Source organism: Pristis pectinata, chromosome 4 (genome assembly GCF_009764475.1).
Source record: "Pristis pectinata isolate sPriPec2 chromosome 4, sPriPec2.1.pri, whole genome shotgun sequence".
Classification (NCBI taxonomy): Eukaryota; Metazoa; Chordata; class Chondrichthyes; order Rhinopristiformes; family Pristidae; genus Pristis; species Pristis pectinata.
Window position 1 is genome coordinate 37,437,888 of NC_067408.1, and position 22,636 is coordinate 37,460,523.

General features: G+C 40.0%; 1 protein-coding gene across 7 annotated transcripts in view; it reads left to right on the top strand.

The window, feature by feature from the left end:
• The window catches only part of arhgef37 (Rho guanine nucleotide exchange factor (GEF) 37), a 127,249-nt gene that overhangs the window by 76,060 nt on the left and 28,553 nt on the right, over nucleotides 1–22,636 (top strand). For all 7 annotated transcript variants that reach the window (XR_007956162.1, XM_052013500.1, XM_052013497.1 and 4 more), the window contains 3 exons: nucleotides 11,415–11,562; nucleotides 17,842–18,041; nucleotides 21,769–21,899. Coding sequence is in view for 6 of the 7 variants with exons in the window: in XM_052013500.1 (XP_051869460.1) it covers nucleotides 11,415–11,562; nucleotides 17,842–18,041; nucleotides 21,769–21,899 (479 nt within the window). In the remaining variant the exon portion in view is untranslated. The remainder of the gene's footprint in view (nucleotides 1–11,414; nucleotides 11,563–17,841; nucleotides 18,042–21,768; nucleotides 21,900–22,636) is intronic.

Sequence of the window (22,636 nt, forward strand, 5' to 3'; positions counted from 1 at the left end):
GAAATTAATGAGGTTGAAAGGCAGAATCTGATGTCCTTTATCCTAGAATTTTGAAGCAAGTGGTCATGGAGATAATGGATAGAGTAGTTGTCATCTTTCAAAATTTCACTGGAACAGTTCCCACAAATTTCTAGCTTGTCACCATTGCTTTCTATACATGCTTCTCTGTGTATCTGCTTCTGATTTTTGCTCTCTCTGTATTTCTTTCTAATATATCAATGGTGTTTCTAATTATAATCAAAAACCTAGATGATGATGATTTTGGTTTTCAAGTCCTAATTCACTGATTTTTTTAAAAATTAAATTTGGGCCTGAGTCAATGCTGTATGACCTGTGCTTCTATGTCTATGACAATGCACATATGCAAGCAAGCTGCCAAGCATATTCATTAATGCCAAATCAGGTGCAATTGTGGTTTTGAAACCACTTATGCGAAACTATTGTGTCTGTGTGAGAGGAACTCAAATGACATGGGTCTTGCACACTAAAGTAGGTCTTAACCCGTGGGCACTAGTTTCAGGAGCCCCAGTCTTCCTTGGGTCTACTAACAGGGAGTCTAAGACATCAAGATATAATCATTAGGTCATTCTCTGCCTCCTTCCCTGCTCCTGATATCCTCAGGCATCCCTGTGATCACCTCTCCAAGCAACTCCACTCGATCCTTTCCAACCATCCAGGAGCCCTGCAGAATTTTTTCTAAACTCTCTCCTGATCCTGTATCTCTCTGCCCTGCATCCTCCTCACTTCAATCTTCTCTTTAACCACCCTCAACCCCTCCAAATACTCATCTCTCTGCAATGTGCAGCCTACTCGCCTCCTCCACTAGTTGCACAATAGTAGGGAGCTTATAGACTAAAGGCCTTTGAACACACAAATTGTGCAAGGCCTGGTCCATTGCCATCAATTCCTTGGGCCTCAGCAGAATTATGTAGCAGAGATCCTTGTAGGAAACTGGACAGGAATTCTATTCAGCACCAGTTTAACCTGCCTTTTTAGAGGCAGTACTGTTTCTTTTGGGACGTATGTGTCCTTTAGGGCCTTTTGAATACTGCTAAACTAAGAATGGACCTCATAAGAACTGTATCACCTTGCCCTTTGGTAGAATGACTCATTTCAGTCACTGGGTGAAAAAAAATCACTATTGTACGTTGTGTTCAGCTTCAGGCGTACAGATCAATACATGACCTGCTGAGTGACGCATCAATAACTTCCCGCTATCTACAACTTACACCACAGAACATGTTCCTGCAAATTAAAGGCTTTTTTTTCAAATTATGCAGTTGAACTCTGTGTCCCTGCCTCTATTTGTAATAAGCAGCATTGAGTATGGAGTACAGAAGCAGAATATTTATCTCTCTGAACTATTGACACAGAATCATGGATTAATGACCTAGAGATTTCAGTTTCAACCCTGCCACAGTGGCTGAAGAATTTAAACTCAATTAATTAAATAAAAATCTAGAGATTTACAATGGTGACCATGTAATTTTTAGAAAATCCATCTGGTTCATTAATGTCCTTTAGGGAAGGAAATGTGCTGTCTTTTCCCATTCGAGCTAATATACAACTCCAGGCCCATAGTAACGTAGTTGAACATTAACAGTCCTTTGAAATGACCCAGAAAGCCATTCAGTTCAAGGGACAGTAAGGATTGGGCAATAAATACTGCCTTAGAAAGCAATGCCTATACCCTATGAATGATTTTAAAAACAAAAACATAACACAAAACTATGGCAAAATCTGGAATGTTGGAAACTACATTTTGACTCCTTGAACAGTTCCATGAGTCATCAGCTCATCCCACAGATTCTGCTGCTCACCACTCAGCTGGAATTTTGGCAAAGGTTTGGTTCGTACAAGGTGACCTGGTTTCAGGATTCTGAAAGCCTTGCTTTTTACTTGGCTGTTAAAAGGCACATCAGAATTGCAAAGCCAATTTGTTTTATCAATTCCTTTGTTTCTGTGAACAAACCTTTCACTGTAAGGGCCTGGCTATAATTAGTTACTCTTTGTTGAGCAAAGCGACAAACACTCATCAAATCACCATGGTAAAAAAGCGACAGTACTCCAACACTGGAATGCCTCAGTGCTGTTTTAAACGTCCATTAACCCTTCACAGTTATAGCTGGCTAGGAAATTTGAACATGGTGTATTGGTAAATTATATTGATTTGTTGTGTGCTTTATTGGAGACTTGCTCATTTAATATACTTCTATTAATAAATTTTGTAAAGTTTTGTCATTATTTTAATAAAATTAAGTTTGTGAAAGTAAGGTCAACTGTAATGACACTAGTTTTTACACTGATCTCATGTAAGTACTACCATTTATTCAGCAGATACTTGTAAAATAGTTTCCTCTCTTCCGATGATGAATTGAGTCTAAAAATGTTATTTTTTTCTTTGAACAATTCATTGTTAATGTATACACGGTGGGGGAGAATTTCAGGAATGCACTCACTCCTCTATTTTGACTTCCTGTTCTGATTCAGGAATTAGTAGATGCCTAAGGTCAAATATAGACATTCATATATAAAACTAACTCATCTTAGGGCAAACTACCTTATATTTACCATAAATACATTATATTTAGAGTGTACCATTTAAGCAGTGATTCAGATTGCTAGTGTTGGGTTTGGACCTGCTCACCAAGGTTGCTTTTAATTCGCACAGAAGCAGGCATCACAGGTGCTGTGGACATCACCACCACTCCAATGAGATTAAAAATCTCAGTAATGGCACCCAGCCATGTGTTCTTGGTGAGCAGATCCAAACCCAACACTAGCAATCTGAATCAGCTACAGCTCTAAGTTATTTACTTTCCACCTCTTCTTCAGGATCTCCAACCCCCACAAGCACTAAGGAAATTCTAGACCTCAATTTTGAGGCCAGTACAGAACTCTTCCACTTAAATAATGTGTAGGTTTGAATTTCCCCACCCTCATGCCAGCTTAGAAAATGTATATCAAGTTAATATTTCAGGCTGAACATCCTTCATCAGAATGGAAATGTTATCTCTGTTTCTTTCTCCGTAGATGTTGCTTGACCTGCTCAGCATTTTCCAGCATTTTCTTTTTCATATCAGAAAATATGACATATCTGCAGTTTTTTTCAGAATTTGCTACTAGAATGGCTGCTTCCATTTTATATGTTGTATTTTCTTTGAATGGAGAATGAATTTATGTCAAATAGGAACATTAAACTGCAAGCTGCCAGTCAGTTATGGCATGGCTGACTTACACCTCAGTTCCACTTGTTTACCTTTGTTCCAATTCTCTTGTCAGCTTTATGATCTTAGCCTTGAAAGTATTAATTAATGCACCATCTGTAGTTTTTTTTTAGACAAAACATGGACTCATACCACTAGCTATTTACCATGGACATGGTAGGGATATGGACATTGTGTAGGCTGATGGGATTAGTTGAGTTAGGCATTTAATCACTAGTTTAATTAGTTCAGCACAACATCATGAGCTGAAGAGCCTGTTCCTATGCTGTACTGTTCTATGTTTTAAAAAAACTCCTCCCAATTTTACTTCTTAATAGATTGGTTCCAATTTTGAGATTATACCTTATTGATCTAGGCTCCTTCACCAAAAGAGAAGTATTTTATATTTATTCTGCAGAATTCCTTTATTATTTCAAAAGCACCAATTCAATCTATAATCATCTAAGCAGGAAATACAAAATACAGGTTTACATAACACATCTCCCATGTTATAACTCTCAAGCTGGTAAATTTCTGGTGAATTGGCACTGTCCTTGTTTCAAAGCAATATTTTTTCCTGAGATTCAAGAGCCCAAAATATTATACATTTCTCCAAACTGGATCTGGCTAAGTCTTCACACAAATGTTGCATCACTTAGTCACTTCTGAATTGCATCCCCATTAAGATATACCAACAATCCATTAATCTTTAAAAAGCTATTTTCATACACATGCTTTCGATTTTAATGATTTATGGATTTATGTATGCTGATGTGCAAAACTCTAGGCTTCTTCACAATGGCAGCACGGTAGCATAGCAGTTAGTGCAATGTTATTACAGCGCCAGTGATCAGGGTTCAATTCCCGTCACTGTCTGTAAGGAGTTTGTACATTCTCCTGTGTCTGCGTGGGTTTCCTCCGGGTGCTCCGGTTTCCTCCCACATTCTAAAGACGTACAGGTAGGTTAATTTGGGGGTTTAAAATGGGCAGCGTGGACTTGTTGGGCCAGAAGGGCTTGTTACCACGCTGTAAATAAAAAAAATTTTAAAAACATTTAAATTTAAATGTTTTGCCTGTCCTATCAAGAAAATACCTTTTTAGAATTTTCTACTGATTTTAGATAGCCATTTGTGGTTGAGAATGATCGTGGGTTCTTAGGTGGTTAATGAGCCAATGCGGGATCCAATGTCAATCCACTGTGGGGCAGGAGGTGTTTGGTGGGGAGGGTGAGAGGTGTTGTGAAGTTTTCTACTCCTCATTTCACTAGGTTTCTGTGTGCTGCAAACAATGACTCTCAGCTGTTGGTTCCATTTTGGGTGTTCCTTTTCTATTTTGAGCAGTTAAGGGCCAGGGATATGCAGGAATCAGTAAGGACGTTACACATTTTCAACAAGGCTTTGAGAACATCCAAGAGCTTCAAGAACATCCTTGAATCCTTTGCTCTGTTTTGCCATAACAAAGCAGAGTGCCTGTTTTGGGAGTCTGATGACTGGAATGTGAATGATGTGGCCCACCGAATTGAACTGACTGAGTGTAATTGGAGACTTGAAGTTGGGAATGTTGGCCTGAGGATGGACACTGACATTGCTTTGTTCTTTCTGCTAGTGGATTTAGATGATTTTTTGGTAATAGATAATACCTCTCCAGTGCTCTGCTTTTCCTGCTATAGATAGCTCATGTCTCAGAAGAATACAGGAGTGCTAGGATCACGCTGTCTAGTGAAACATGAGATTTGTGCTGGGTTTGAGGTCTTGATCTCCAAATGCTATTTTTCCTCAGGTGGGCAAAGGCTTTGCTGCAACTCTAGAGGCAGTGGTAAATATTATATTTAATATTCACCTTTATTGAGAGGTGCATGCCAAGATAAGGGAAATGCCTATGTATTCCAGGGTCCCATTGTGGACTCTTATTATTTGATGGCTGGGTTGTGCAGTGGTGCAGGTTGGTAAGGGGCCTTTGTTTTGTGCATGTTTAGTGTAAAGCCCATTCTCTTGTATGCATCATCTGTGAATTGCAGCTCAATGACTTAAGTTCATTGATATTGATTCTGAAGTGAAGGCAATGTAGGATGAATGATCATTCATTCATCTTGCAAGTTAGCTCCTATCCAGTGGGAAGCTAGTTGGAGTGTAGCACTAGTAGCAATTGGGATTACTGGCATTTGAATTCCTGCTTTTCAACGTCTTTGCCAGTTCTCTAAAATATGACAGCAGGACTTCAGCTCTTGCCGTCTCCCATTTTATCTTACCGGCCAGTGTTGTCTCTAATATGCTATAAATCAAGTGCTGAATGCTAAATGCAGTTGACATTGCATAAGCATGAGTTCCTTAATGTCAATTCTTAAGCAAGAATAACCTCCTTTTGAAACGGTAGTTCCCATGTATTGAGCTCATAAACTCACAGGTGTCACATCCACAATGTTACTCCTGCAAGGGAAGTATTGGTTTGGTAATTTTGCTCTGAAAATTCAATTGTTCTGCTTTTTATACTCTTCAGATCTGTGTCTTACACATTCCAAACTATTATTAGGGAACAGCAGGATCTTTTTTCCTGCTTCAGGTAATATCTCTGAATATTATTATTTTATTTATTTGCACAAAGCTTATTTTCTTTGAAAATGCATGAAATGGCACTCCACTTAATAGCACAGAGCCATGTGATCAATGCACATTCAATCCAGCAAATCTAAGAAAACTTAGGTTTTCGTGGGTCAGATTTTGTTGTCACATCTTCCTGTAAATGTTGAAACCCTACTAGGGTTTCAAAATTAATTTGTCAAAAGCAGTCGTAATCCATAGGAGTTTAGATTAAAGTAACACACCCAAAATGCTGGAGGAACTCAGCAGGTTGGGCAGTATCAATGGAAGGAAATAAACAGTTGTGGTGTCATTCAGCATTACAGTTCGTTGTCCATTCAATGCAGTTACCAAAACCTCAAGAAAGATTTAAGTTGGCCATTTGATGCTGCCTGATTTGGTTGAAATCTTAGGATAGGTTTAAGTTGGCCACTTGATCATTCCTGAATTTGGCTGAAAGACTGGTTCCCTGCTCTCTGGAGTAATGTCTAATGGGACCTACAGTCCAACAGGGACCCTCCTCAGCCATCTTCCAAAAGTTTTGGTGCAACTGCAGCCATTCATCTAATACTGATAGTGAGCAGGTTCCTGAAGTGCTGTGGGTGGATTGTTGGAACCTGCTGCATCCTTTCTGGTTGGTGGGAATGCATTCATCCTCTCACTTTGTTGGGGGGGGTGGTGGGGCGGTAACCTATGCCTCTACCATGACTGGAATTCTTTAGCTCTACATACACTTGAAGGTGTGGTCCACCAGGAATCCCATGGCTTGTAGAACAGATGGTGGGTGGAAAGATGGCAGGAGATCCAGCAACTTAAACAAGACATATATGGCTTCTTCAGCATTATCAAGGCCACGTATGACCCAAACATCCTGCATCTTCAACCACTAGACAAGGGCTTTTTGACCTTGCAATAGTCAATCAACAGAGACTTCTCAAATTAAACTGTCCTCAGAAATTCATTTCCATTCAACATGTGGTACACGATGACATACAAATCAGGATTCTAACCAACATGTCTCTCATTGAACCCATCCCAGAGTTGACTAGGGTCTAGAAAAGCTGCATTATTGCTCCAACACCAGTTAATCTTTCTTTTTACAATGTAGCACTTCACTCCAACAAGCTTCCTGCTGGAGTGGAGCAAGTCTGCATCACGAATGGGAAATTGTTCAACCTACTTCACCTCACTCTGAAACCAAGGTAATTTCATCCTCAATCATCAAGTTGCAGTGTGCAGATGACATATGCGTACATGCACATTCAGAGGCCGAGCTCCAATTATCACTGACTCGTTCACTGAAGTGTATGTAAGGATGTGTCTTACAATAAACATCCACAAAACTAAGGTCCTTAACCAAACTACACCTGCTGTACAATATCCCCCTGACAATAAAGGTACACAGTGAGATTGTGGAAAACATGGAACACTTTCCAATCTAGAGAGCCACCTTTCAGCAATAATGATGAAGTTCACTATCTCCAGTGCACCAGGACAGCTTTTGGCCATCTGAGGAAACTGTGTGTTTGAAGACCAAGACCTCAAACCTGGAACAAAGTCATCGTCTACTGGGCAGCCATGATCCCTGCCCTCCCATGGACTATCTGAGCAAAATATAAGAGAGGTACCACAATACTTTCTCTGTAAAGTCCTTTAAATTCACTGACAGGAAAAGCAAACCAACATCATCTTCCTTTGCAAGGGCAACATCCCAGCTCTAATTACATTCAGCTAGCATCAGTATCCTTCTAGATACAAATTCTTAAATGGAGAGAATAAACTTCTCATAGAACAGCTGTAGAAAACTATTAGGTAAGAAGCTTGGACTGCTTTGTTCTGTGTCATACTAAGATGCCTAACTCATGACTGATGAGGGACAGGTTATAATACACGGGAAAAATAGACTGATTTCAAAGACAAAACTGTTGAAATCAGAAGTAACAATCAAGGCCCATACGACAAGATAACGATGTGCATGCATTAATTAATGCATTAGGACACTCTGGCCTCGGGAAAATCAAGAACTGATTACATTGTTAATCATGTGCCCACAACCATGGAAAATTAGGAGAAAGAACATTGGGACTGCAGGCAGAACCAGAGTCAGAGAAGGAGTCAATCAAATCAGTTGATTTTTGCAAAGTACCTTTGGCCCAGACTAATCACATGAGGAATGTTTGTGCACAGGAACCATTAGCTACATTGGGGATCTGAAAGTTGAATAGTTTAAGTGCTTTGATAAAGTGCATTGATAATATTTGTAGAAGGTACAACACAATATTTGAATAATGTTATTTGGCTAAGGCATCCTAGTTATCTGCGTTATCACTAAGTCAGCCTTCTTTAAGAGACAAAGGGTTAGTAAGACTCAATTCCTAAGGCTGGCCTCACAGCTTTCTTGCCCAAAACCCCACTCTCGAATCAGGTATTTTACCCTGAGTTGTGAGCTCCATCATGGCAAGAGATTACTAGAAGAAATGCTTCAAGGACTTTCTCAAAGCCTCCCTAAAAATGTAACATCCTCTCTGATGTAGGAATGTTTGGCACATTACCACAGAAAAATGGAGAAGGAGCATTCAGGATGGCACTGAGATCCTCGTGTTTCTTTGTTGGGAGCCCAGCAAAAGTAGTATACCACTTCTCTTCCCACCGACCTGCCCACCCCATTGAGCACCTCCTGCTCCACCTGCAGCAGAGTCTGTGGGTCCCACAATGGCCACATCAGCCACCTTGGATCCCACAGAACTACAATGGAGGCAAGTCATCTTTGATCCTGAGGGACTGCTTAAGAAGAGAAGTCACATGCTTCATTTTCAAAGGGCCAGTTTGAGTAAATGGCAAGCTGATGGCTCCAGTATTGGGAAATGGCTTGGGAATGGCCGCTTTATTTTAAATATTAGCCTCTCAGGATGACTCTCCTTCAGGTCATTCAACGTCACTCCAGTTGTAAGCTGCACCTGACCACCCCTCAGGCACTTCACCCCCTCTCATAATCGTGGTTATAAAACAGACCTTCAAAACCTATCTCCCAACTTGGGTGTGACTGGTCTCAGCCCCAGCAGCCACATCTCTTCTCCAGTGCCCTGATCTGATCCTCTAGGTCCCAATTCCCCTTGACTGACACCAACCCTCTCACTGCAGGTCCCCTTTGTTACACATACTTTGGATGACCCAGAGGAAAACCCTTTCAAGTGTGTTTACTGTGGAAAAACCTGCTCTATAGCTCAGGAGACATTGGCTGCTTTAGAACGTTACAGCAGCAGCCCCTGGAGAAAACATTGGTTCTCAGTGTTCCATGTTAAGAGTAATGTTAAATTCAAACTGAATGTGATGTTACCTCTTCAAGAGTCTTGAATCAACTCCTTTGACTGCATACCATGCCAATTCAATGTGCTGTTCTTTTAACCTAATGAGCCCAAGTTTTCCACTCTAGATTACATTTGTCTTGACTTCAGGTAGGCGGTGTTGATACCTCCGGTGGTTTAAAGTAAATACTTGATGCTGCAGAGATTAACTCATGGGTGGAATGTGTGCCTCCATATTGAGTTCATCTGTCACCTTTCCTTGTACCATGTTGATTGTCCCAATGGCTTCCTAGGTGCAATCTTCTATAGGGAAGCTGCTTCTAAGTGATGAGAAAGGTCCAGTGGACTGCAGCAACGTTCTGAGTGAAAGTGACAGGCTCCAGCATTGACAACTGGGAGTCACCCTGTCCTCCCAGCCCACCCCCCACCCCCCCACACAAGGCTCACCAGCTGTCACTTGTGAGCAGCATTACAGAATGCAGTCATGGTGCAAGAGAGGTGTCTTATTGCTGTTACCTTCAGGGAAGGTTTGTGACTTACAAGATGGGGCAGGAAAACCATCGCTTAAACTTGGAATAAATAGGGTGCATGTTATTGACACAAACACTTGGCACCGTTATTGAACTGCAAATGAAGACAGTAGTAAGACCATGATGCAAACTAATTATGCACATGTAGTTATTAAATGTAATGCTGTATGAAAGAACAGTTCACAAGTTAAAATATTCCCTCATATCTGAGACTGAGCAGTTTTCAGCCGGTGAATCCCAGTGACAGAATGCAAACCTACAAACATATGAACTAGAAGTAGGAATAGGCTATTCAGTTCCTTGAGCCTGCTCCACTCTTTAATAAGATCATAGCCGATCTGATTGTAACTCATCCACATTCCCATCTACCTGTGGGAACCTTTCATTCCACTGCTTATCTATCCCTGCTTTAAATGTATTCAAAGACTTTTCTCTTTATAGAAGATTTCTAGGGACTAATGACCCTCTGAGAGGAAAAAATAAAATACTGTCTCATCTCTATCTTAAATGTGCAATAACTTTTTTTTAAAACTGTAATCCCTAGTTCTGGAGCCTCCCAAAAGAGGATACATGCTCTGTACATCCACCATGTCAAGATCCTCTTATATGTTTCAATTAAAATTCCTCATGCTCTTCTAAATTGCAGTGGATACAAGTCTAGCCTTTTCAAATCTTCCTCATAAGGCGATGTGTTCTTACTTGTATTAGTCTAGTATATCTTCTCTGAAGTGTTTCCAATGCATTAACCTCCTTCCTTAAATAAGGAGAACAATACAGTACACAGTAATCCAGATGTGGTCTCACTACTGCCCTATATGACTGAAGCATGACCTCCCTACTTTTGAATTCAATTCCCCTACAGCAATAAAGGATAACATTCTGTTAGTTTTCCTAATTATTTGCTGTATTAGTATATTAATGTTTTGTGAGTCATGCACTCTGATACCCAGACCCCTCTGCACTTCAGAGCTCTGCAATCTCTCATTGCTTACATGATGAGCTTCATTTTCAATTTTCTTGCCAAATGGACAATTTCACGTTATCCATATCATACTCCATTTGTCAGATCTTTCCTCACTCACTTAACCTAGCCATAATCCCTTTGTAGCCTCCTTGTATCCTCTTACATTCCTCCCTATCTTGACGTCATCAGCAAATTTAGCAACCATTTGTTTGCTGCCTTCATCCAAGTTATTTATATAAATTGTAAAAAGTTGAGGCCCCAGCACCGATCCCTGTGGCACATCACTCATTATATCTTACCAGCCAGAAAAAAGACCTACTTATGCCTCCTGTGTGTTTCCTATTAGTCGGCCAATCTCCTATCCATGCCAATATGTTACCTTCTGCACTATGAGTATTTATTTTCCACCATAATCTTTGACGTAGCACCTTAGCAAATGCCTCTAGAAATCTAATTATAGTAAATCCACAGGTATCCCTTTATTCACTGCACGTTACTTCTTTAAAGAGCTCCAATAAATTGGTTAGACATGATTTAGTATAAAATAAAATCAAGTCTGCACTATTTGTTCAAATATTGTCAGCAGTTCTGAACTATCACATGTTTTTAGAAAAGTAAAGATAGAAATTTAAATGTACAAATGTGTATATTTTTTCAAAATGTCACTTTATCAATTTATAGAACATAAAGAAGTCATTAGGCCCCAATATATTCCAAGCAAAATTTTGTGAATTCCAATACTTGGTCTTCTTCCTCTACTTCAAACGTTAATCTACAATGCTCCTTAAAGGTTGCAGGAGACTATGAAAACGTACGTATTTTTATTCTGAAAGGTAACGTGTTCCTCACCTTCAAACAAGAACTGGAAGATGCATACAAACTGTATTGTGTCAACTATGACAATATCCTGCTACTTGAATCTATTTATAAGAAGAATGAAAATATTTGGAAGGAAGTTATAGAATCTCTAACAGCAGTAAGGTAAGAAACTTGAAACATCGCATCTAGTTCTATTTATGAGGCTTTAATTCTTTAAATGTGCAGAAGTGCATTAATATTTTGAACAAGGTGTATTTTTTGCTGTGAAAAGCCATGAGTAGTGACACAGTAAAATAGCCTTCATTCTGGTAACATTGATGTTGGAGGGAGAGCCCCCACACTTCTCACCCAGCTATTAATAAAGCTACGGACTAGTTCTGTGTTCAGGAAGTGGTGTTACTTGTATGTCTGAAATAGGGCAGTGACTCCTGGGCTGATCATTTTACAGATATTGAGGCAGAGCCCTACCTCCTGGGGAAGCAATAGCTGTCTGCAGCCTGGTGTTTTAATAAGAAGCCAGGAGGAACACATCTGTCTTCACAGTAAGGCCAGCAAAAATTTTTAACCTAAATTTTGAGCTGGTTTGGTTGCCAGAGTAAACTGATCCAAAAAGATGGCCTAACACCATTTTCAGGCAGGTGCCTTGAATAACCACAGGCCACCTAACCATTTTGACACAGTGACTTTGGGCACTGACAGAGAGTGCATACAGTTTGCTCCATGAAGGGTCCAACAGTGTATGAGAATCAGGTGTGGAGTAGTTACATTTCTGGGTATTTAGGGAAATGTGAGCTGATACATTTTAAGAAGCCTCTTATTCCTTAGATTGTCAGAAAATAAGTAGGGTAGAAGAGCAAAGAGATCTGGGAAACAGATGCATAAGTGGTTAAAACCAAGATCACACCTTTATAATGCCATAAAGATAAGAATATCTTTATTAGTCACATGTACATCAAAACACACAGTGAAATGCACCTTTTGCGTGTTCTGGGGGCAGCCCGCAAGTGTCACCACGCTTCCGGTGCCAACATAGCATGCCCACAACTTCCTAACCCGTCCGTCTTTGGAATGTGGGAGGAAACCGGAGCACCCGGGGGAAACCCACGTCGACACGGGGAGAAGGTACAAACTCCTTACAGACAGTGGCCGGAATTGAACCCGGGTCGCTGGTGCTGTAATAGCGTTACACTAACCACTATACTACCGTACTTGCCCAAAAGAGTGCATGACATTGGGATTGCTATTAATAGAAGCAGTGAGTTACATTTAGGCAGACAATTAGTCTATACTGTGCAGTCTGTACTTGGAATAGTGTGGCCAGGTCTGTTTTGCATACCCCGAAATGTTACTGAAGAATGGGAGGAAATATAACGAAGATGCACGTAGCCAAAATTGTGAGACTGTAGCCGTCACAAAATATTGATCAGATTAGGGCTTCTTTCCTTGGAAAAATGACTAAAGGGTTGAAATAAGGAGTCTTGGTAAAACTAAAGTCAATGGACATCAGAAGAAAAACACCCCAGTGGCTGAAGTCACATGTAGAAAAAATGAAAACAGTTGTGGTTTTTCAAAGTTAACTATCCCAGCCTCGGCATCACTGAGAGAATTCCCCTGGGCTGTGTCCTAATCCCAACCATTCTCCTCACATTATATAGTCAGAATGCGGATGTTTGCTGATGATTGCACATTTAGTCGCATTTGCAACTCCTGAGGCAACAAAGCAGTCCAAGCCTATTTGCAGTAAGAGAAGAATAACATTCAGGCATGGGCTGATAAATGACAAGTAACATTCACACCGTAGAAGTGTCTGATCGTTTATCTTTGACATTCAAAGGCATTACCATTGCTATGCTCTCAATAGTCAGTGGGGTCAGCAGAAACTCAGCTGGACCAGCTACATAAAGACTTGCTCTCAACACCATGGTATTTATCTGGATATCTTGATCAAGTATCTCACCAGCTGACACCCCAAAGATTTCCATCATGTTTAAGACATGTCAGAAGCATCATGGAATACTCTCCACATGCCCTTCCACCATCCTATACCTCCACTCTTTGCACCAGCAACACACCATGAAAACAGTGTGTATCATCTACAAGGTGCACTGCAGTTAATTGCCTCAGCTATTTTGACAATACTTCCCAAATCCCTGATCTTTATCACCAAGAAGGGCAAGCGGAACAGGTCTTTGAGAACCAGCATCATCATCATGGGGCCTCCTCAAGGACCTTTGCAGGAAGATAAAAATTTCTGGACCTGCCAACGCAGCCCACATCCTGTAAATGAATAAATGTGTGGAAAAAATAAATGCCCCACTCTTATTCCTATGCTTTGGATTCAATTCTACAAATTAAGCACAGTTCCACACTGTGGCCACTGGGTGGCTCTTTGGGACAAATGTTTAACTCCACTAGTTCATCTTTTACCTGATTTTGTGCTTTTGTTCATTAAATGTGGTTGATTCTTTTTTGAATTCCTAACATTGTTCTTGCTTATTAAAACTCCTGTTTTCCAATTTCTTCCTTCATCTGCAGATTTGGGGACCTTTTTCTTTTCTGAATATTTTAAAATGCATGGATTGGGAGCTTGCCCTAGTAATATTAATGAATATTGGGACCTAATTTTGCTTTGGCTTTGAACTTCACAGTATGTGAACTACTGATAATTATTCATTTATTATGTGTCTGTAAAACAGCCATAACCCGTTTCAGTCCCCAAAAGATAAGCCTACCCCAATGCCCCATCATCACCACAGTACTTGTTTCAAGTTTTGTGCTGCTGAAGAGTTGTTGGAGAATTGATAATGCTGTAGTCTACTGGGGATCAATGTCAGTGGGAGCTCAGTTTATGGTTGACATGTCTTCTGTTAAATCATAAAATTCAGTTATGTTATCTTGGATGGAGAGCAACAAAAAGAACTCCATGAGTGACAGGAATCATGATTGATCACAGTTGATAAAGAGATAAGATTATGCATGGAAAAAGGGACAGACAGAATAAGCATGAAGCAAGTAGAGATTTACAGTATGAAAAGTTCAATAGATCTACAGAATGCTTTTATTTTGTAGTACATTGTACTTATGAAACATCAATAAAAACCCACAATTGGGGTGCAAAAGAATTTTGTTAACATGATTTTTTAAAATCAGTTGCAATGAGACATGATTAACGTGTCACGGTTTGTTCTCTCCATCTTCTCTTTTAGGTGATTTTATTTAAACAGAGGCAGCGGCCACCTCACTGATGGTAGAAGAAAATTTGCATGGTTGTCGTTCATGTTACTGACATTGCACCACCATCTAGCATGATAGGATAGGGAAGATAATGGTGTTTTTTTTCACTGTTGACCTTTTCAAATGAAATAACAGAAAACAAACTAATATTCTTTACAATTTGTAACATTTCTAGAAAGAAATGTTGATTTCCAAATTGTTTTTTCCCCTCTGCTGAAAATGCTAACTCATGCTGAGTTTTAACTTCTTGGGCAGAACCAGACTCTTCTTCATAAGCACTGAAAGTGGGCTATCAACCATCTAAATTTAACATGATCTTATCAACAGGTCCACATTTTTATGAGTAAGAGAGCCACCTGGAACAGAGAAATGACTGATTGTTACTTCCATTGTGGTTTGGTGGAATCATACCACCCTAAATGTTATGTCAAGCTCAATAGTCCAATGTTTATATTGCTGGACTGGCCATCTAGAGATATGGTGTCCAAATCCCACCAAAGAACTAGCAAATGTAAGTTCAGTTTATTAAATAAATCAACAGCAGTAAATAATAATTGTAAAACTACAGATTATGGCAAACAATCCAACTGCTTCGCTCCCTTCAGGAAAGGAAACCTGTTACTCTTACTGGATATGGCGTACTTGTCCCTCTAGTTAACAAATGGAATACTATCATGTTTCACACCAGCTCACTATTATTCAAACTTACTGGTCTATGAGATATCATGCTTTGAGGAAGTTCTCCGTTTCCATCTGAATCAAGCACTGTTTCCTATGTAAATTTATTAGAAGTAATACTGCAAGAGGTGGATCTGGCACACCCAGTCTGAACACAGCTCCTGCCAGGAATAGGCGCAGTATTTCTTCAAGTCTTGTCAAACGAGTTGGCTGGGTGCCAAATGTTAGTGACTGATGGTTGTTTTCTTTGGCATCATCAGTATGTGTAACAATCTTCCTACTAAAAAGAAATACAATTCCTAGTGTTGTAAGTGTACTATCTTTTGGCATAATTCATTATCACCAAACTTGAAGCTCCACTTGAGTGGACAGGAGCAAAGAGCTGGAACACAGTCAATATCTACCCAAGAATGTGTTCAGTCCTACCTGTGTGTTGCTAAATGACCCATTGAATCACGACGCACCAACATCGTATTTAAAGGGCTGTCATTAATGAGGCTTCATAAAAAAAATTCAAATTACAAAACGAAACAGTATTCTTTCAGTCGACATCAATGGATTCTCTTTTAAAAAACAGCAATAAAATTAAATGAACCTTTAAATTATGGTCTTTTAATCTTCTTTGAAATCTTTCATGTGAAAAAAAACTTGTGATCTGAATGATCGTTCTTACATCATTTGCAAAGCATCTTCAGAATACTTCAGTCAGTGAATTTTGTTACAGCATCCATGTTTTCCAATTAGTAGTAGTGGGATGGAAGAGGTTTGAAGGAGATTTTCTTCGTACTTGAAATCTTCCACAAATCCTGGCAATGTTGTTATTTTTGTCACTAAGTATCACAAGAAAATGTTATAGAAAATAGTAACTCAAGGGTGAAGCCCAAAAACTAATGATTCAAAATTTGGTATCAACTTATTAGAGTGTCTTCAGATGTGTTGACTGAGAAGAATTTAGAGAAAACAGTTTGCAAATTGTTATCTCCATTATTGATGCTTTAAGAACATTGTGGATTTTTATAGATCGATTGATTTGTGTGGGAGAAAGTAAGATTGCACATGGAATACAGAAAAGCATGAATTGAAAGATCCAAACACAGACAACCTTTCTGTCTTAGTTTATTCAGACACTGTAGATTTTCATCTGGGCCTGTTTTTGAGGCCAGACTAGGCAATGGGCGGCACGGTAGCGTAGCGGTTAGCACGACGCTATTACAGCGCCAGCGATCGGGGTTCGATTCCCGTCGCTGTCTGTAAGGAGTTTGTACGTTCTCCCGTGTCTGCGTGAGTTTCCTCCGGGTGCTCCGGTTTCCTCCCACATTCTGAAGATGTACGGGTAGGTTAATTTGGGGGTTTAAAATGGGCGGTGCGGACTCGTTGGGCCGGAAGGGCCTGTTACCACGCTGTAAATAAAATCTAAAAAAAATGCAAAGAGAACATGACAGATAAAAACCAACTAGCCCAAGATCACCACATCTGGTAGACTGTTGATTTTTCAGTGCTTGTGGTTTCAGACAGAACACTCCTCCCCTTGGATTCATAGACATCTTTTACTTTATAAAGGTGAGATTTAAGAAGATCTTCTCTTGGGTTGATAAGAGATCATTGAAAAATTCTTGAATAGCTAGCCTGATACCAATAACAGAATGCTATTTCAATAGGGTTAGGCTTTGATTAATAAATTCAAACTGCATTTGATATGCTGAATGGTCCAGATTGAACAGAGACTGATCCAAAGACACATTTGCATCCAAAGATACCTATTTTCAGCTATAGGATATTTCTTCAGACATGTAACTCTTTGCTGTCTTCAACCAAAAAAAAATTCCTCCTTAATAAGTTAATTAATATTGTTGCTATCTACTATTAGAACAAATTCATGTTTCAAAATGAATTAGTTGACTAAGGTGTATTGGGATGTCCCAAGGTTGTGAATTGTACAATAGAAATCCAAGCCCTTACTTTTGATTAAAGTTCTACCAAGCACACTCTAGAGTGCTTCGAGGAGACACTGTGTTAACTCAGCATATGTGATAAAGTTAATATTTTAAGTCCTCATCTAAGGATGAAAAATAAATGTGCAATCAAACAATTTTATGGGTCTTGCTTCAGGCCTGCAGAGACCAAAGAAGGAGTGTGTTTTCTAGTGTAGAGATAAATTGGTTTCTCTTTAGCTGTTGCACCAGCTAAATTTATTTTAGTAAACTGCACCACTAAATTTAGTAAACTGCACCAGTTTAATACAACATATTAAAAGTAAAGTTAATCATGTATTAAGTTTTCAGATTTGCCAATGGTTTGGCTTATTGCGGTGATTCCTATTGAATTACAATAGCCAAAGCTGTTCTTAGCAATTACCATAACAGTGTTTTCTCAGCACAATGCATATGATCTCATGTGACAGATTATCTTTTGGAATTCCTTAGAAGTGGTATAAGAAAGGTTACATTAGGATGGAGCATTTTAAGTAGTTAGATGCCATCTTCAAAGAAGGACCCAACATAAAATTTAATTTCTGTCTTTTCCCAATAGGTCAGACACTGGTGCCATGACATTGACTTTCTACTTGGTGATGCCAGTCCAGAGGATACTCAAATATCAGCTGCTTTTAGAAACTATACTGAAAAATACACCACAATCTGATGAAGGTTATGCTGCACTAGAGAAAGCAATCAGGGCTATGCAAGAAGTTAATATTAATATCAATGAATACAAGGGACTACGAGAAGTTGGTATGAACTATCTTTTGTCCTTTCATCACATTTATCTCCTTCCGAAGGCTTCCACATCACCATTTCCTCTTATTGTGGTTGCAATTAATGTTAGACACAGATCATTCCATTGATAACATTACCGGTGCTATTTCCAAGTAAGATGTAATCGGAGAAATTTGTCCTTGGTTCAATAGCAGAAGTCACAAAAAGTTCTACCGACAAAGTGGGGTATCTTCATATTTTGATGAATGCAATTTCTGTATTCACATTTGAAAGGGGTGTTTGGCTGCGCTGCAAGGCTCACAAGAGTGCAGGCAGGCATAAAGGGCACTCCTGTCTCTACAGATACTCACCTGGCAACTTCCAGCCATTAGTGCCCGTTGTGCAAGGAAACTGCCACCTGTGTGGATTGTTCTTCAGTAGCCTGTGCAGGTTCTACTGGCCCTCTGGGGAAATCTCTGCCACACCCCCTCTGTTTAATGTACAATGCAGTCATTCCCTTGGCAATAACTGAAAATATAATGTGGCATGATCCTTTAAGGTCTGCTTCCTAAGGTCAAAGCCAGATTACTAATGGAAGAAATTAGACCTCTACTATCCTCAGAGTAGTGTTACATGAGAGAGCCTATTGGCATGGTTTTGGAATAGGTGCTAATATTTTTTTTGCACCAGCAATGGAGAGATTGTTAACAATAAAGCCATAAAAGGTGTGCACTAATTTCTTAGTCAACATTTTGGATTGCATGATTAACAGTAGAAGCCACTGTTGTGGGATTTACACTACTTATTTTTCCACTCTCCTCTGCCACTTCTCCTTTGCGCTTTGATTGTAGCTTCCATATGCACGAGGTTCTGCCAAATAGATTAATCATGAATGAGATCCTTTCAAGACTGTGCAGGCCGGTGATAAAATGTGCCTGTTTGTGTGCAGTAGAATTTCTAGTTCAAACTCTCCTCTCAGAGCGAGGGTGACCTGGATTTTGACTTTGAGACCTGTACAAGCGCTTCTTTTTCTTTGCTTTTTGAGATTTATCAAGCAAGGCCCCAGTACAAATCCTTTTGGGAAGCACCACAGTTACTTCCAGTTGAAGTAATACCATCTGTCCTCCACCACCTAACTGATCTCTTAACTAGATCAACAAATGACTAAATTACTTGAGCTTATTTTTAATCAAAAGTTTCTTATTGTGGAAGATTTTGAAAGCCTTTTCTTCAGGCAAGGGAAGGTCCTAAAGAGATTTGTAAACCAAGAAGAAAATTTTGAAATCAGTGAGATGAGAGGCTAGAATACCAGGTGAAGAATGACAAAATCTGCAGCTTCAATCACATACTACACGAGTGTAAATGTGACTGGAGTAATATTGATGCCAAGGGTGGTATAGAAGTCAGCCTGAAGAAAACTTGAATGGTAAAGAGGTGATGAAGAAGATTGTGGTGGTGAAACTTTTAAGGACCTTAGAGGCAGCTAAGAAGAGAAAGAAAATAGAAGCTAAGGGGACAGAGGAAGTAAGATGGACCCTTTAACAGTGAGGAGATGAACTCAGTTTTCAAGGCAAGGAGCCTATGACAATAATCATCGAGCTACGTAGCATGGAAACGAGCCCATCGGCCAACTCGTCCATGCGGGCCAAGGTACCTACCTGAGCTAGTTCTATTTGCCTGCATTTGGCCCATATTCTTGTAAACCTTTCCTATCCATGTATCTGTCCAAATGTCATTTAAACATTGTAATTTAACCCTCCTTTACCACTTCCCCTGGCAGCTTGTTCCACATACCCACCACCATCTGTATGAAAAGCTTGCTGCTCAGGTCCCTTGAAATCCTTCCCCTTTCATCTTAAACCTATGCCTCCTGGTTTTAGATTCCCCTGCCTTGGGAAAAGGATGGTGAAAATCCATCTTAGCTACACTACTCATGATTTTATAAACCTCTATAAGGTCACAACTCAGCTGCCTTCACTCCAGAGAAAATAGTCCCAGCCTCGCCAGTCTCTCCTTATAACTGAATCCCTCCAGTTCTAGCAACATCCTTGTGAATCTTTTCTGCACCCTCTCTAACATAATCACATCTTTCTACGGTACAGCGACCAGAACTGCACACAGTATTCCAGGTGCAGTCTCATCAATGATTTGTGCAGCTGTGATATGACATCCCGCTCTTGAGATCTTATAAAGGTGTATAAAATATGAGGGGCATAGATAGGGTGAATACACTCAGTCTTTTTCCCCAGAGTTGGGGAATCAAGAACTAGGGGGCATAGGTTTAAGGTGAGAAGGGAAAAGATTTAAGAGGAGCAACTTTTCTTTAACACAAAAGGTGTTATCTATGTGGAATCAGCTGCCAGAGGATGTGGTTGAGACAGATGCAATAACAACTTTTAAGAGACAGTTGGACAGGTACATGGATTGGAAAGGTCTAGAAGGATCTGGGCCAAACGCTGACAAGTAGGACTAGCTTGGATGAGGCATCTTGGTCGGCATGAACCAGTTGTGCTGAAGGGCCTGTTTCCATGCTGTATGACTCTAACCATGACTAATGAAGGTAAAATTGTGTAACACTGTTACAGCACCAGCGACCCGGGTTCAATTCTGGCCACTCTCTGTGAGGAGTTTGTATGTTCTCCCTGTGTCTGCGTGGGTTTCCTCCGGGTGCTCTGGTTTCCTCCCACATTCCAAAGACGTACAGGTTGGGAAGTTGTGGGCGTGCTATTTTGGCACTGGAAGTGTGGCAACACTTGTGGGCTGCCCCTGGAACACTCTACACAAAAGATGCATTTTACTGTGTGTTTCGATGTACCTGTGACTATTAAAGATATCTTATCTCTTAAATGTGCCAAATACTGCCTTCACCACTATGTCTACCTGTGTCACCACCCTCAGGGAACTATGTACCTGTACCCCTGGTTCTCTTTGTTCTACAGTACTCCCCAGTGCCCTGTCATTTACCTTGTATGTCCCGATAATGGAAAGTGAAAAGTTAATAATGTTTGCAAATGTGGGATTGAGAAGTTTCAGGTATAGAAAGGGAGAGCATCAAGAGAACAGGCAGGGAAAATCCTGTCAAAGAAATGGCAGCACAGTGGCACATCGAGTAGAACTGCTGGCTCACAGGACCAGAGCCCTAGGTTCAGTCCCAACCTTGGCTGCTGAGAGTTTGTATGTTATCCCTCTGATTGCATGGGTTTCTTTGTGTGCTCTGGTTTCCTCCCACATCCCAAAGATGTATGGGTTGGTAGGTTAAATGACCACTGTAAATTGTCCCTGGTGTGTAGGTGAGGAGTAGAATCTGGTGGAAGTTGATGAGAATGTGGAGAAAATTTTTAAAAATGGGATTAATGCAGGATTAGTGGAAATGAGTGGTTGATGATCAGCATGGTCCCAGTGGGCTGAAGGGCCTGTTTTCATTCTGTGTCACTCTGATTCAATGAATTAATGGCAGATAAAATTTGCAAGTACATAAGAAAATTGAATTTATAACTTAGGGAAATCTGGCACCTGCTCAGTTTCCCATTGCTATTGAATCAACCTGCTGTACAAATGAGTAGACCTGGCACAGTAGAACCTGGCAGTGAGGGAACCAAATTGACATGGGTGAAGACCTAGTTCTAATGATATCCTACAATATTCTGATAGCAGATGTTATATTTGGCAAACAGTTGTCTTCAACTTGGTATTAGATCAGTGAGAGGCAAATGCTTGAAACTGTTTTGTTGTTGATGTTTTATGTTTCTTCCAATTCCAACAGCAAACAAATATATCAGAGCAGAAAATCTTTCAATAAAGGATTCAATATGCAGAATAAACACGCATTCCATTGCAAAGAAGGCATCCAGACTCAGTCAAGTTATTAAACATGAAACTGGAATTCTTCCAAAAGTAAGTTGTTTGACCAGTATAACAAGTAAGCATACTACTTATAACTGTGGTGAACTTCGTTAACAGTATTGGAATACGTTAATGAATAAGCAGCAAATTCAAAAAACCAGTTTGTACTGGAACGAATTAGACTTTTCCAGAATAACAAGAATCTGATTCAGTTCCCCGTCAACGCAGTCCAGTCCTGATGAAGGGTCTCGACCCGAAACATCGACTGTTTATTTCCCTCCATAGATGCTGCCTGACCTGCTGAGTTCCTCCAGCACTTTGTGTGTGTTGGTAACATGCAACTACAAGGCTCCTGGTATTCTCTGTTATTGCTGGTTTAAAATATTTTGCTAATAATCTGGTTTTGAGATCTGTCATTAAGATTAACGAGCATCCTGATTGTTGTGATTTGGTATAATAATTATGTTCTCATACTCTTTATCTAAATGCATTTTATAATCCTTTGCTGGAGTAATACAAGTGCATTACAGTGATGGAGAAGTAAAGAATGGTAGATACTCCTGAGGACAAGTTGTTCTATCAAATGAATCCTGCAATACATGGTAACAAAATGGGATAGAACTTCTTGTTTAGTTTTGTATGTGTGTAGGTTGCAAATATCCCCTGACCACCGGTTCTGAGACTTGAAAGTAAAGTGCAATGTGCAGGCAACATTATTTGAGAGACAGGATGGGATGCTTGGTGCTTATGCAGATGGAGAAGAGAATGAATGCTAGCAGTTTGGAGAA